The following is a 13,253-nucleotide window of genomic DNA, read 5'->3' on the forward strand; positions in this document are numbered from 1 at the left end:
GGGGTTAGGGTTAGGTTTAGGGTTAGGGTTAGGTGTAGGGGTTAAGATTAGTGTTAGATGTAGGGGTTAGGGTTATGTGTAGAGTGTTAGATTAGGGTTAGGTCTAAGGGCTTGGGGGTTAGGGGTAGGGGTAGAGGTAGGGCTAGGGGTAGGTTTAGGGGTTAGGGTTACGGTTAGGTGTAGGGGTTGGGTTAGGTGTAGGGGATAGGGTTAGGTGCAGGGGTTAGGGTTATGGCTTAGAGTTAGGGTTAGGTGTAGGGGTTAGGGTTAGGGTTATGTCTTAGAGTTAGGGTTAGGTGTAGGGGTTAGGGTTAGGGGTTAGAGTTAGGGTTAGGTGTAGGGGTTAGGGTTAGGGGTTAGAGTTAGGGTTAGGTGTAGGGGTTAGGGTTAGGGGTTAGAGTTAGGGTTAGGTGTAGGGGTTAGGGTTAGGTGTAGGGGTTAGGTGTAGGTGTGGGGGTTAGGGTTAGGGGTTAGAGTTAGAGTTAGGCTTAAGGTTAGGTGTAGAGGTTAGGGTTAGGGGTTAGAGTTAGAGTTAGGGTTAAGGTTAGGTGTAGGGGTTAGGGTTAGGTGTAGGGGTTAGGGTCAGAGTTAGGGTTATGGCTTAGAGTTAGGGTTAGGTGTAGGGGTTAGGTGTAGGTGTAGGGGTTAGGGTTAGGGTTAGGAGTTAGAGTTAGAGTTAGAGTTAGAGTTAGAGTTAGAGTTAGGGTTAAGGTTAGGTGTAGGGGTTAGGGTTAGGGTTAGGGTTAGGTGTAGGTGTAGGTGTAGGTGTTAGGTGTAGGGGTTAGGGTTAGGTGTAGGGGTCAGGGTTAGTAAACTGAAAACCAGCTTATTAACAGTAATGTTCCTAATTTTTCTGCCGCTGAACTTCAAAAACCTTCAACACACATCCTGAATGTTACTGAGTTCTGAGTTCTGGTGGGCTGTGTTTAGAGCATACCTCCAGACAGAGCGCTCTGGTTCTGGAAACTGGATTCCTCCTCATCAAGCTTTTTCTGCACCTCCAACTTCTCCCGTAGGTCTCCATGTTTGCAGGTTCCTGGTGCTTCTGGAAGTTGGCTCTTCTGCTCCTCCACAGGTTGGGTGAGGTTATTAGCATTCTCCTCAGCTTTCTGAGCTGCGTTGTCAATTGAGGGTCTCTTCACCTGTGGTTTCTCAGGAACTACAAGAAAGAAAATATTCAAACATTCAAACTGCACTAAATCGCTTACATTACCACCTCAGCTATCAACTAACATCTATCAGCCATCAAATCCTCACAGCAATGTTCCAAATTCCTGTGCAAGTACTTTGCAGAAGAGTAGAGGCTGTTACTGTAACCCCTTGATTTCAAAGGTAACTCTGGAAGAGTCTACAATAAGGATGGCCTGATCCGCTCCAGTGGATCCGGGTGTCTTGTAATGGATCGGGTACTGGCTATTTTAACCAGTATCCAGTCTTTGCTTGAACATCTGGTGTCCTCAAGGCACCATTAACGGTCATTATCCCCAGCCGGCGGCTGCTGCAGCGGTGCGGACGTTCTCAGAAGGTGAATAAAGGAGTTGAGGTTCTGAGTGTGGAGATATTTTACAGTGGAACCTGAAAACAGACCATAATATCTGACCCTTTATGAAACTCTCAATGAAACACTCTGACCGTTTTACCAGCGGGAGAACCGCAGAACCGCTCGCTCACCTTTCTCTGTTCTTAAACCAGCACTAAAAAACCTGTTCAGAACCAAGTGGAGGCTAACGCTAATGCTAACACACACACACACATATGCTATAGAAACCCCAATCACACACACAGCACATTCACCCACTATAAACCAGCTATTACACACCAGTAGACCATCTACAGATACCAACTACAGATATCAGTCCAGAGTGTGTACCACTACACACACTCATACACACACAGGAAGTGATTAGACTGCAGTGCTGTAAAGCTGATTGGTCAGCTGGTAGCTGATTGGTCAGATCAGTCAGACCAGAATGTCTGATTATAGAAACTGATACTGAAAATAAAGGGATTTCACTGAGCTGATTGATCAGCAGCTCGTCTGATCTAAACTGTGGAGCTGGATTATTATTTATACACACTCAGAGATCAGATCCAGCTCGATAAGGAACGTCCCTTGTCCACAAACTTTTGCACCTTTGCACACTCACCTGGTTTTGGAGGATCCGTGAGGTTCAGCCAGTAGGATGGCTGAATGGGGAAATAAAAAGGCCTGCCAATGCCGTACTGCCCTGGAAATACACACACGGGAGAAACACGCTATATATATATATACATATATACATATATATATAGAAACCACCTAATCAAGAGATTTCTCCACAAATCAGCACACCCAGCCCGACCTGCTGGAAGATTGCCCGCTGAGGTCCCCTCTACCTGCGTCAGACCAGCTGCCACCTACCAGTCCGACCATCAGGCCACCCACCCACCACCACCCATGCCAGACCAGCGGCACACCCTGCTACCACTGCTACCTGTTTAATGACCATGTTAAACCTAAATGGACTCGTAACTATCTGCACTATTAATATTAATATCACCACTATTAACTATCTGCACTATTAATATCATCACTATTAACTATCTGCTGTATCTGGTTTGGTCATTTTTATCAATAATTTATAAATAGTTCTGATCAGAGGAGGACGGGTCGGGTCCCCCTTGTGAGTCTTGGTTCCTCCCAAGGTTTCTTCCTCCAGCTCTGAGGGAGGTTCTCCTTGCCACTGTCGGCGTTGGGGCTCACTGGGGGTCTTTGATCCTTCATGTCTTACGTTATTTCTTTTTTTTCTGTGTTTTACTAATTACTAATTATATAAATCTGCTTTGTGACGACAACATTTGTAAAAAGCTGTACAAATAAATCTGACTAGACTTGACTTGATATGGGTCTCCATTGCTAATTAGCTTGTTAGCATGCAGCATGTGAGCCGTTCCTGTACCTGGGAAAACACTATCGAGGTACCACGCGAGAGCAGCGTACAGCGCGGTGTCCAGCAGCATCATGATGATGGAGGTGTGGAAGGAAAACTCGTCGCCTTCTAGCGGACTGGTGTGAATGTTGTCCCACTGTAGCCCCAGGCCCTGTTCTTCGTAGCGGGACAGATACTCTGTCCCGAAACCAAACGCCACCTGGGACATCAGGCTCTAACAGACACAGATCACAGAGAGACATTCATTTTACGACCTGACGGGTCAATTAGTGGTTGGCTATGTGTAAGGGCACTGTGTCCGTACTATGTACTGTGTGTAGGGCAGTAAACAGGAACGGTGGAGGTCAGCTGGAGGTAGGTAGGATTGCTAGAAAGGGCTATTTGATTGCAGAAGACCTTCAGGAAGGTCATGCAGATTCTGCAGTGATGGTGCACTGTTCTACTGTGCAGCGATACCTGCACTAATATATAAATAACTACCTTTGCATGGGCCTAGAACTCAGTACCTTCCCAATTTGACACCCTACACCCGGGATGTCCACTCTTATCCACAAAAGGGCTGGCATGGCTGCAAGTTTTCCTTCTAAACAGCCAGTAACACACCTGATTCCACCTGTCTGATCAATTGGTCAGTCTTCCAACATTGCATCACATGTGCTTCTGATTGGCTGGAATAAAAAAAACTGCAGCCACACGGGTCCTTTACGGATAAGACCGGGTGTCTAAATTAAGAAGGCACTGATGTAAGAAATCTAGGCCTATGCAGATATCTGATAAGGAAGGTGAGGTTTCCTGGTTGGACGGAAAGGTCTTGTGATTCTTCCATGAAGGTCAAGGTCAAGGTCAAGGTCTTTTACAGTCACACAGGGCTTTTTCTTTGCCTTCCAAAGTCCTGTGGGTCAGCCAGACCTCAATTTGTTGCCAGACCTCCACCCAGAGTGCTAGGCAGCTGCTTAGAGGAGCCCAAATTAGATACTCTTTATTAGACCTAATTAGATGCTCCTATTTACAAGCTGATGGCAGGTCTCCCACAGGTTTGCCATAGCCATTTACCATACTCCAATCAGATTCCAATCGGAAAGCACTTTTTCATTCCTGCCATATGACGTACCGCCATGATCTTCATGTCCTTGGTGATGCGGTCCTGCCAAGTGAAGCAGGCGAGGTGGGGCAGATAGAGGCTGAAGTAGAGAATCCCGCTGCAGGCTGCTGCCAAGTTGGCCCTGTTGAAGAACACGGTCATCAGGAAGCACTGCATAATGGTGGCTGTGGTGAAGGTGAGGAGGAAGAGGAAGAGGATGATGGGGTTGCTGTAGTTCAGCACCTTCCCTCCCTTAAAGCAAAAAAAAAAAAGTAGCACAGTATTAGGAATTATTCACATGGATGGCCACAAGAGGTCAGTGTGGTACACAAGAAATCCAACCAACCAGAAGACTACCCACCAGTAAAGATGATTCTTCAACATTTAACAGACCTTTAGTACTATCTGCAGACAGCGCTGTCTGTACCAGCGCCCTTCATCTGTCACCTTCAGGAACTCTCAGGTTATAGACATATGTGGACACTCCAGCAAAAGTCACAAACAGCGGTTTACTGTATTTCATATTGCTGGGATGTTACCGATGTCATGAATAAAGGATACTATACATTTCTTTCAGAATTAATCACAACTTTTTAGGTGTTTCTTCAAAACTGCAGTTCAAACGGCATCCAGTAGGAGGCACTGATGTATTAATGATATTGGTGAGACTTTCTTTGGCGTGGTCCCTTTTAGCTCAAATACACACTCTCAGACTCCCATCTCAACATTTACATTTACATTTAAGGCATTTAGCAGATACTCTTCTCCAGAGCGACTTACAAAAGAGCTTCACTGTTCACTCAAGAAGAACCTCAGCTAGTTTAAAAAGACTAGAATTTAAAGCTCTAAACCTCTAATCTTAGACTCTACTAAACACAAGTCAATATGGAGACCATAATACTCTTCTCTTCGCCTGAGTACTCTCAGAAGAGGAGGGTCTTCAGTCTGGGTTTGAGGACAGCGAGCGTTGGACTCTGCTGTTCGGACACCCAGGGGAAGTTCGCTCCACCACTTCGGTGCAGGACAGTAAGAAGTCTGGACGCTCGTCTTCTGTGGATCTTAAAGGATGGTGGGTCGAGCCGAGCCGTGCTTAAAGCTGGAAGGGCTCTTGGTGCAGATCGGCTTTTGACCATCGCCATCAAGTAGGGAGGGGCTGGCTGGTCCAGTCTTGGCTTTGTAGGCCAGAGTCAGACTTCTGAATCTGATGCGGGCAGCAGCTACAGGATCTGGAGATGTTCATCTGAGAAATCACTGATCATCTAACAGGTCGAAGGCAGGCCGCTTCACCATCCTGAACCACCTGCTGCTACAGAGCTGCTGCTGTGCACTTGCACACTAAAGATGACCAGTCATGTCTCCGTGGGATACCAACCCCTTTAATTAGAGTTATGTTAAGGCTTTTCCAGATTTTTAACTCTGCATCTCTGCTCTGAGGTGATGAGGTGATTCCTTAAAATACGTTTTCCATATATTTACCGTGAGGTTTCCATCTAAGGGTGTTTGTCTGGCGAGGTGTAGTGTAGTGTATTGCTACCATTGAATGCCCCACCATATCCTGTGCACCCTCAGGGTCACCCTCTGCTGAAGGCTAGCACCATGACGGACACGCGCCTCCTCCGACATGCTGTCACCACGCTCCCAAACCGGCCAACATGCTCAGTGTACCCGCCTCTGCCGCATCAGCCAGCAGACGCCAGTGGCAGCCAACACTGCACTGCCAGCTATCCACCCTGGAGAGAGCAAGGCCAGTTGCGCTCTCAGGGGGTCCAAGGTGCCAGTGCCTAGCAGCATGTCTGGGATTTGAAATAGCGACCCTCCGGTTATAATAGCCACGTTGAGATAGGCTCAGTTTATCAGTAGTCAGCATCATATCTCAAAGGAATCAGCAGTCCCGTTTCCCTAGTTACTGCTCGTTCTCTCAGCTCCTCCAGCTCCTTTTATGGTTTTTCCAGAGGGTGAGGAGCAAAAGTTTCTGGACTCACCCTAAAAGTAGATCTATGTTCAGCTATGTCCTTCCCAGACAATCCCAGCCACTCACCATGATGATGGCAGTGAGTAAGGCAGTGCTGGCAGCCATCACAAGGAAGCTGTCGATGAACCAGGCGCACCAGAGAACCTCGTTAGTGACGCCCATGGCCTTCAGCGTCTCCTTCAGCCTCATCTCCTTCTCCAGCACTATGCTCTTCACCATCATTGAGACCGAATACACCCACGCCAGCACAATGAAGATGGGGAAACAGCGGCTCAGGGTCAGCATGAACCTTGAATATACAGAACACACACACACACACACACACACTCTTAGACTGTGTAAAACTACAATGGCTTTTCCTAGAACCACACATCCCACTTAAAGAACCATTAAGGAACGTTCATTGTTCAGTCAGTGATGGTAAGGAACACATACACTATATGTCCAAAAGTTTGTGGACAAACACCCCTTCTAATGAATGTGTTAAAGCTACTTTCATTTGCAACCATTGCTAACACAGATGTGCAAATTCACACACACAGCTTGTCTAGTCCTGGTAGAGAAGTACTGCCAATAGAATAGGACAACATGAACCTATCGGCACCATGCTGCCTAATAATGCCAGGCGTGGGCTAGCAGAGGGGTATAAAGCCCCCCAGCATTCAGTGATGGTTCTCCATCCAAACCTGTGTGATCATACAACATCCTGACCTTACTTACACTTACAATCAAATGCTCACAGCAAGGCTTGTTCCAAAATCTACTATCTCCTCAAGCCTGGACAGTAGAGACAGGTTAGACTCTTTTCTAATACCCTTGATTTCAGAAGCAAAGAAATGAACAGGTGTCCAAATACTTTTGCAGGACTTACAGGTCATCCACATAGCATGGGTATGGCATCTGCTGCAGATAGACTCCTAGAGGCCACTCTTTCCCTGTGTGGGTCTTGATCACTGCATGCTCCACCATATCCTGCAGGTAGGCAAATCCTCCCCACACATAGCGGAGGTCATCCATGGGGTCAGCTCGAGGACCTGGGTCCCAGTACCTGATCACAAATAGAAGGACCAATCAGAGCGTGAGTGAGAAATGAATGAATGAACTCAAGTCCAGGATGTTAACGATGGGCTTCAGGTTCGTGACAAAGGCTCTGACCTGTCTTTGATCTTGTTGGTTCGCTCCACAGCGTCGATGTCCATGCGGATCTTGAACTTGACATGTGGAGGGATTTTGGTGGTCCAGGAGTACATGTCCACAAAGACCAGGCCGGCCCAAAACTTATTCTCGGCGATCAGGTCGAGGGCCCGTTGGGTCAGCTGGGCCTCATCCGACAGACCCATGAACTTATCTAAAACCAAACACTGGAAAATAAATAAATAAATAAATAAATAAGTCAAATATATAGATATTCACACTAATAATACTGTAGTCATGAAGGGACGCACCACCTCACCACCTTCACCCCCATTCACACCACCTCCACCAGCCTGGGCTGTTTACCCAGCAAGCTGGATTGCTCATGCTGTTGGCACCAAATCCTGACCCAATCATCAAAAAACCAGCGTCATCAGGCCAGGCTACATTTCTCCAGTGCTGGTGAGCCTGTGCTGAGCCACTGCAGCCTCAGCTTTCTGTTCTTGGCTGATAGAACTGCAACCATGCCTGGCTGATTAGATCGTCGCATTTGCCATCAGTGGCCTGAGTCAGAGAGAGCACGATTGGCTGTGCTCTCTCAAGGTGGGCGGATTGCCCTCTCTCCTCTGATCACTGATTAGCTGGTGTGGTGGAGATGGGGACCCGGCGCTTTTCTCAGAGTGTGCCGACTGCCTGCCAATGCTACATCAGTGGCAGTTTGAAAAGAGGCGTGTCTGTCTGGGTTCAGATGAATTGGAGGAGACATGTGTTAAGTGCTTAGACCTCCTAGTGCTCCTAGTGCTCCTAGTGCTAGGGGTGGTTGTAAACAGGTGGGCTAGTCGGCAGTAGCAAATTGGGAGAGAAATGGAGCAAAATAATAAAATAATATATAATATGATGACAAAACGATCCGGTTACAGTACACACCTGCAGTAATTTAGACTAGTAGAATGTTATTTTAGGAGATGTGTCTAATATTAGAAAAGTAATGTTGTGCACACAATTAATATACGCAAAAACCTTGTATTTCCGTTTTTCACTTTTCTTCATAATGTGAAGCCGGCAGCTGTTTTTTACACTGTATCAGAATTTCATGATAAACGGACCAATACAAACGCAACAAAATGACCTGAAATAAAATATTTTAAAATTTACTTCCATTCACTGTAAAGCTGCTGTTTTAGAGATACAAGGTTTTTATGTGACAGCGAGGATGTTGTTAGAAACACAGCAAATAAGTCATAATTTATCACTTTTCATAATATTATTACAATGTTTAACCACTTTATTGCATTTTAGGTTCATGTCGTGTAGCCCTAGTGTGTACACTGGAATGGAAGACTGCTAAAATCATAAGAAAATATTTTACATTGATTTTTTTAAAGCGACAGTTTGTAGATTTTGGGATTGTGGGGATTTAGAGACCTCTCTGGTGAGAATGTGTAATTGCCTGTGGAAGAGTACTTAAAATGTGCATTGTGGTGCAGTCAGTCAGTCTTCTTTTAGAATATATATATATATATATATATATATATATATATATATATAATAGAAACACCGCACATTTACATTTACTCTGGTTGGACGGTGGGACCACATTCTCCACATTCATATTAGCTGCTCTTGCGGTAGTCATTCTATTTGTATCAGCACCATTAGCAGCGCCGTGGTTGCTCAGATAGCCAGCAACCAGTGCAGGATCCTCTTTCAGAGGCTGCGTATGTGGCGTAAGTATGCAAAAGCCTACCAGACCACTCTGTCTGTTTTTAGAATAATTATATTAGGCTTTTGCAGGAACGGCAATTTATTACACATTTTTGCCCCTCCCCACTCAGAAAGACAACTGCTTGTAATGGCAATTGAAAATATTAAGTACTGCTGCTTTAAACTGTTTTTTATTTCACTCATTTAATTTATTTACAATTTCCCCCCATTTTTCTACCCAATCTAAAAGGCCGATTACCCAATCCCTGTTCATCTGAACTCCCTCTATCACTAGCAATGCCCCCAACACTAGGACACAGGAGGCCTCCTCCGACACATGTAAAGCTAGCCACCGCCTCTTTTCCAAATGCCACTGATGCAGCATCGCTAGGTAGCCTAGCCCAGCTCTGATTCAGCAGCTAACAGACGCCTGTGTGACCAACATCACACTAGGAGTGATGTGAGGTAGAAGTGCCATCAACCCACCCCTCCCCAGGCCACCCAAGGCCAGTTGTGCTCTCTCTGATTTTGGCTGCTGATGGCAAGCAGCGATTTTCGCCATTTATTTTGTATCAAAGTGTATTAATTAATGCTCCTAATGAGAATTCCTAACAAAAAATGAAGGAAATCAAACGAAATATGGCTGAACTGAACAGAACTGAGCCCTAAAACGAAGGAGCCACACTTGGCCAGCCTCCCCAAAAAATGCCCTTCCACAGAGCTCATTGTATCAGTGCATCTCAGTGCTGCACTCGGGGACCTCACAAAGCCTGAGCCAAAGTTCACATTCTCTCCTTCTCCGTCTGACAGCTCAATGCTGGACTCCCTTTACGGCCCAACCGTGTCGGATTGAGCAATGCCACCAGGGAAACCTGCACTTCAGTACTTGGGCCCTCGCGCTGACATCCACAATGTGTCTACTGCCCACACAGCCTAATGTCAGCTTAATTGAACTGTTGTGCGTTAATTTGTGTGGAGCTGGCCTGTGATAGCAGATGCCCACTGCGGTCCTGGGTGCCTACAGGGCCTGTCTCTTTGTAGGTGGCTGAAAGGAGGGCCGAGTGGACTGACAGCTGTACCTAATTGGGCTCAAACGATGGGGTTTGTCACCCCCAAGTGTCGCTGGCTGGAGCAGAGACAAAGACTGAGAGGGTCTGAGACTTTTACAATTAGACAGCAGCGGTGTTGCTTTCTCTGCCCCACACTGTGGGGGCCTCACTCTGATTAGGCTGAAGGGTGCTGGGCTTTGAGCCCCAATGCTGAAGGACCCTCCAGGGCACTGCTATGCTCTCAGGGAGAAATCAGCGCCTTTTCTGAACGCTACTACAGATCAGCCGAGCACAAAAGGGCTGAGAGTCTGGCCTTTCTGGTGCATTCTCCTTTGTAGGATTTTCCATATCCAAGAGTACAGACAGACTGGAGAGGAGAGGGGAATGATGAACACCCACCCACAGCAAGAGCACAGTTGTCAGGTCATTTCAAAGTCTCTAGAAGGTGCTTTTCTAGTGCAATTACAGGTAGAAAATGATCAATGGAGTATATGAAATTACACCATTTTTAGAGGAGGAACATGCCTGAAGCCCATCCTCCCAATCTAACATCCTATAAGTACCATCTCTTCCTCATTCACAGGTCTAAGACAGTCTTCACAATCCATCTCCTCCCTTTTAACTCACCTCATAAGCTTCCCCGACCAAAAATTGAGTAACCTTGCGTGTTTAAGGTGGTAGTGACTTCAGGCTCCTGCAGATGGCGCTGCATGAGGATGATCAGGCTATAAATCCCTGTGGGGTGTGTGATGGGATTCATAGATTGAGAGGAGGTGGTACAGGCAAAATTGCAGGTCACAAAGCAGATATAGGTAAAAGGAGTGGTGGCATTTGGGCGTGGCCAAAGACCACAGTGTGAAGGAAGGAGCTGAATCTGCAGGTGTGTGGAAGCTTACGGTCATACGGGTCTACCAGCAGTGGCAGAAAAGGAACTTCTCATTATTCCTTAATTGTGGATGAAAGACAAAACTGATGGACATGCAGGGACAGTTTTAAAGCTTGTAATTGCTTTACTTCCAGGCAGGAACTGCTTCTAGAGGTCAGTGCAGGTCCTTTACCACCACCAGGTCTGAAAGACCACTCCACAGGGAGCTGCAGACCATCAACATAAGGAGCAGAGTGGCTCACAAGAGGCCTTCGCTCACTTCTGCTCAGGAATGAGGAGAATCTCCTGTAGGCTGGGATTTCTGCCACTGCTGGTAGACCCGTATGACCATAAGCTTCAATCCAACACCTGCAGATTCAGCTGCTTCCTTCACACTGTGGTCTTTGGTGGTCTTTGGCCATGCCCAAATGCAGCCACTCCTTTTAGCCAATCATTAACTGCATCTGCTTTGCTACCTGTTTCCCCACATCCAGACCCCCACTGCACTGTACCTCCTCTTCTCAATCTATGAATCCCATCACCCCACACACAGGGATTTATAGCTCTATCATCTTCGTGCAGTGCCATCTGCAGGACCCTGAGGTTGCTTCTCAGAAGTAAAAGCAAAAGGCCGTCTCTCTCTCTCTGTCTCTCCCTCACCTCTCCATACTGGCTGATCATCCGGAGCGTCCTGTCAGTTAGGTTGAAGATGTTCCTCCAGTCAAACTGCACCATGCCTTCCTCCCGCTCCTCTTCTGGGCCGCTGTGAAGGAAGTTGAGGATGTGTCTGACAGTCAGGTCAGTGTTCTTCAAGCCCCGGTCCATGTAGTCCATCACAGAGGGGTTCCTCATGATGTCCTGAAAGAGGAACATAAGTAAGACCTGACCTGAAGGTCATGAATTATTACCGATGCAAAAATCGGAGGGTGTCACTCATACACTTGGACCTCCTCTCTGCATCTCTCTCGCTCACCCGTAGCATGTCCATCTGGATGTTGTCCTGGAAGAAGTCCCACAGCTGCGGTCCTACCTCCTCCCATGACTTGATGATGTTCCTCAATCTCTCCAGCTCCTCGAATGTTGAGTTGGCCTGGAGACACACAAACATACCATGTATACACACACACACACACACACACACTCACACACAAACATATACACACATACACACCTATACACACCCAGACATACTGTATCCTTCCACATAGGACATACATACATACATATTGATGAACAAAAAAAACAACCAAAAAAAAAACACACTTCAACAAGAAGAGCCAATCAACTTGCTGGTTACAGATAAAGTCCCGCCCTTCAACAAAAAAAGCCAATCAGCTTACTGGTTACAGATAAAGCCCCACCCTTCAACAAAAAGAGCCAATCAGTGTACTGGTTAAGCTCCGCCCTTCAACAAAAAGGCCAATCAGTGTACTGGTTACAAATAAACCCTTAAACAAAAAGAGCCAATCAACATGCTGGTTACAGATTAAGTCCCACCCTTAAGTCTCGCCCTTCAACAAAAAGAGCCAATCAGCTTACTGGTTACAGATAAAGTCCCACCCTTTAACAAAAAGAGCCAATCAACATGCTGGTTACAGATTAAGTCCCACCCTTAAGTCTCGCCCTTCAACAAAAAGAGCCAATTAGTGTACTGGTTAAGTCCCACCCCTCAACAAAAAGAACTAATCCGCTTGCTGGTCACCTCACAAGAAGGGGCGGGTTGATGGAATCATGGTTCCTGGCCAGACCGTGTCAAAACAAAAGTCACTAATAGAAACGAAGCAGGAACACAAAATATTGAAGCTAAAATTCAAATCAGAAAATGATGAAAAAACTGGTTTAATTTTGTCAGAATTTATTTTGCACATCCTTGTTTTAAAATTCTGACAAGAAGAAGATATTGCAGCTTAATTGATCTTTAAAATGAGCAGGAAAGCTTATTAAAACAGTGAATTTCTGAGCAAGTTATTCATCCTCAGTCTTCATTGTTTTTTTTTTTGTTTTTTTTTAGAAAATGCTAAATGTAAACGCTGAAAGCCACATAAGAGTCATTTGGTAATTTATTGATTTATAATCCAAACAATCAATTAATAATCAACAGATTATTCGTCCAGCAAATTAGTAACCTGTTGCAGCTCTATTATCATTCAGTAATTTAGGAACCTCACCAGTCAGGTTCACTTGGTTCAATCTGAACTTTTTTTAATCAAACCAAGATGGCAAATCCAAGCCCACCCAAAGTCCCACTTCTCAAATATTTAATGGGACAAGCTCAAAACAGAATGAGAAGAATAGCAGGTCAGCGGCAGACTGACTGATTTCCCCCAGGACAGAGCTGCTACAGTCTCACTGATAGGCCAGCTTGGCACACTCAGACACTGGAGCATGCTCAGGCCTACAGGGATTACAGATGTGGCCCGAAGCCCAGAACCAGTGCTATTACACCTAACCTGCTCAACACAGGGATGGTTCCTTCAGATATACTCCTTATATTTCTTTTAAAACTCTTAATGTGCTT

At 45.9% G+C, this 13,253-nt stretch overlaps 1 protein-coding gene across 1 annotated transcript in view; it reads right to left on the reverse strand.

Moving 5' to 3' along the window:
• Positions 1-13,253, reverse strand: part of abca4a (ATP-binding cassette, sub-family A (ABC1), member 4a) — a 78,870-nt gene that overhangs the window by 42,131 nt on the left and 23,486 nt on the right. The window contains exons 10-18 of the mRNA XM_072678677.1: positions 11,709-11,825; positions 11,396-11,593; positions 7,139-7,344; positions 6,855-7,031; positions 6,050-6,272; positions 4,042-4,263; positions 2,940-3,144; positions 2,148-2,228; positions 938-1,159 (exon numbers count right to left, since the gene is read on the reverse strand). Of these exons, the coding sequence (XP_072534778.1) occupies positions 938-1,159; positions 2,148-2,228; positions 2,940-3,144; positions 4,042-4,263; positions 6,050-6,272; positions 6,855-7,031; positions 7,139-7,344; positions 11,396-11,593; positions 11,709-11,825 (1,651 nt within the window). The remainder of the gene's footprint in view (positions 1-937; positions 1,160-2,147; positions 2,229-2,939; positions 3,145-4,041; positions 4,264-6,049; positions 6,273-6,854; positions 7,032-7,138; positions 7,345-11,395; positions 11,594-11,708; positions 11,826-13,253) is intronic.

Source organism: Salminus brasiliensis, chromosome 5 (genome assembly GCF_030463535.1).
Source record: "Salminus brasiliensis chromosome 5, fSalBra1.hap2, whole genome shotgun sequence".
NCBI lineage: Eukaryota > Metazoa > Chordata > Actinopteri > Characiformes > Bryconidae > Salminus > Salminus brasiliensis.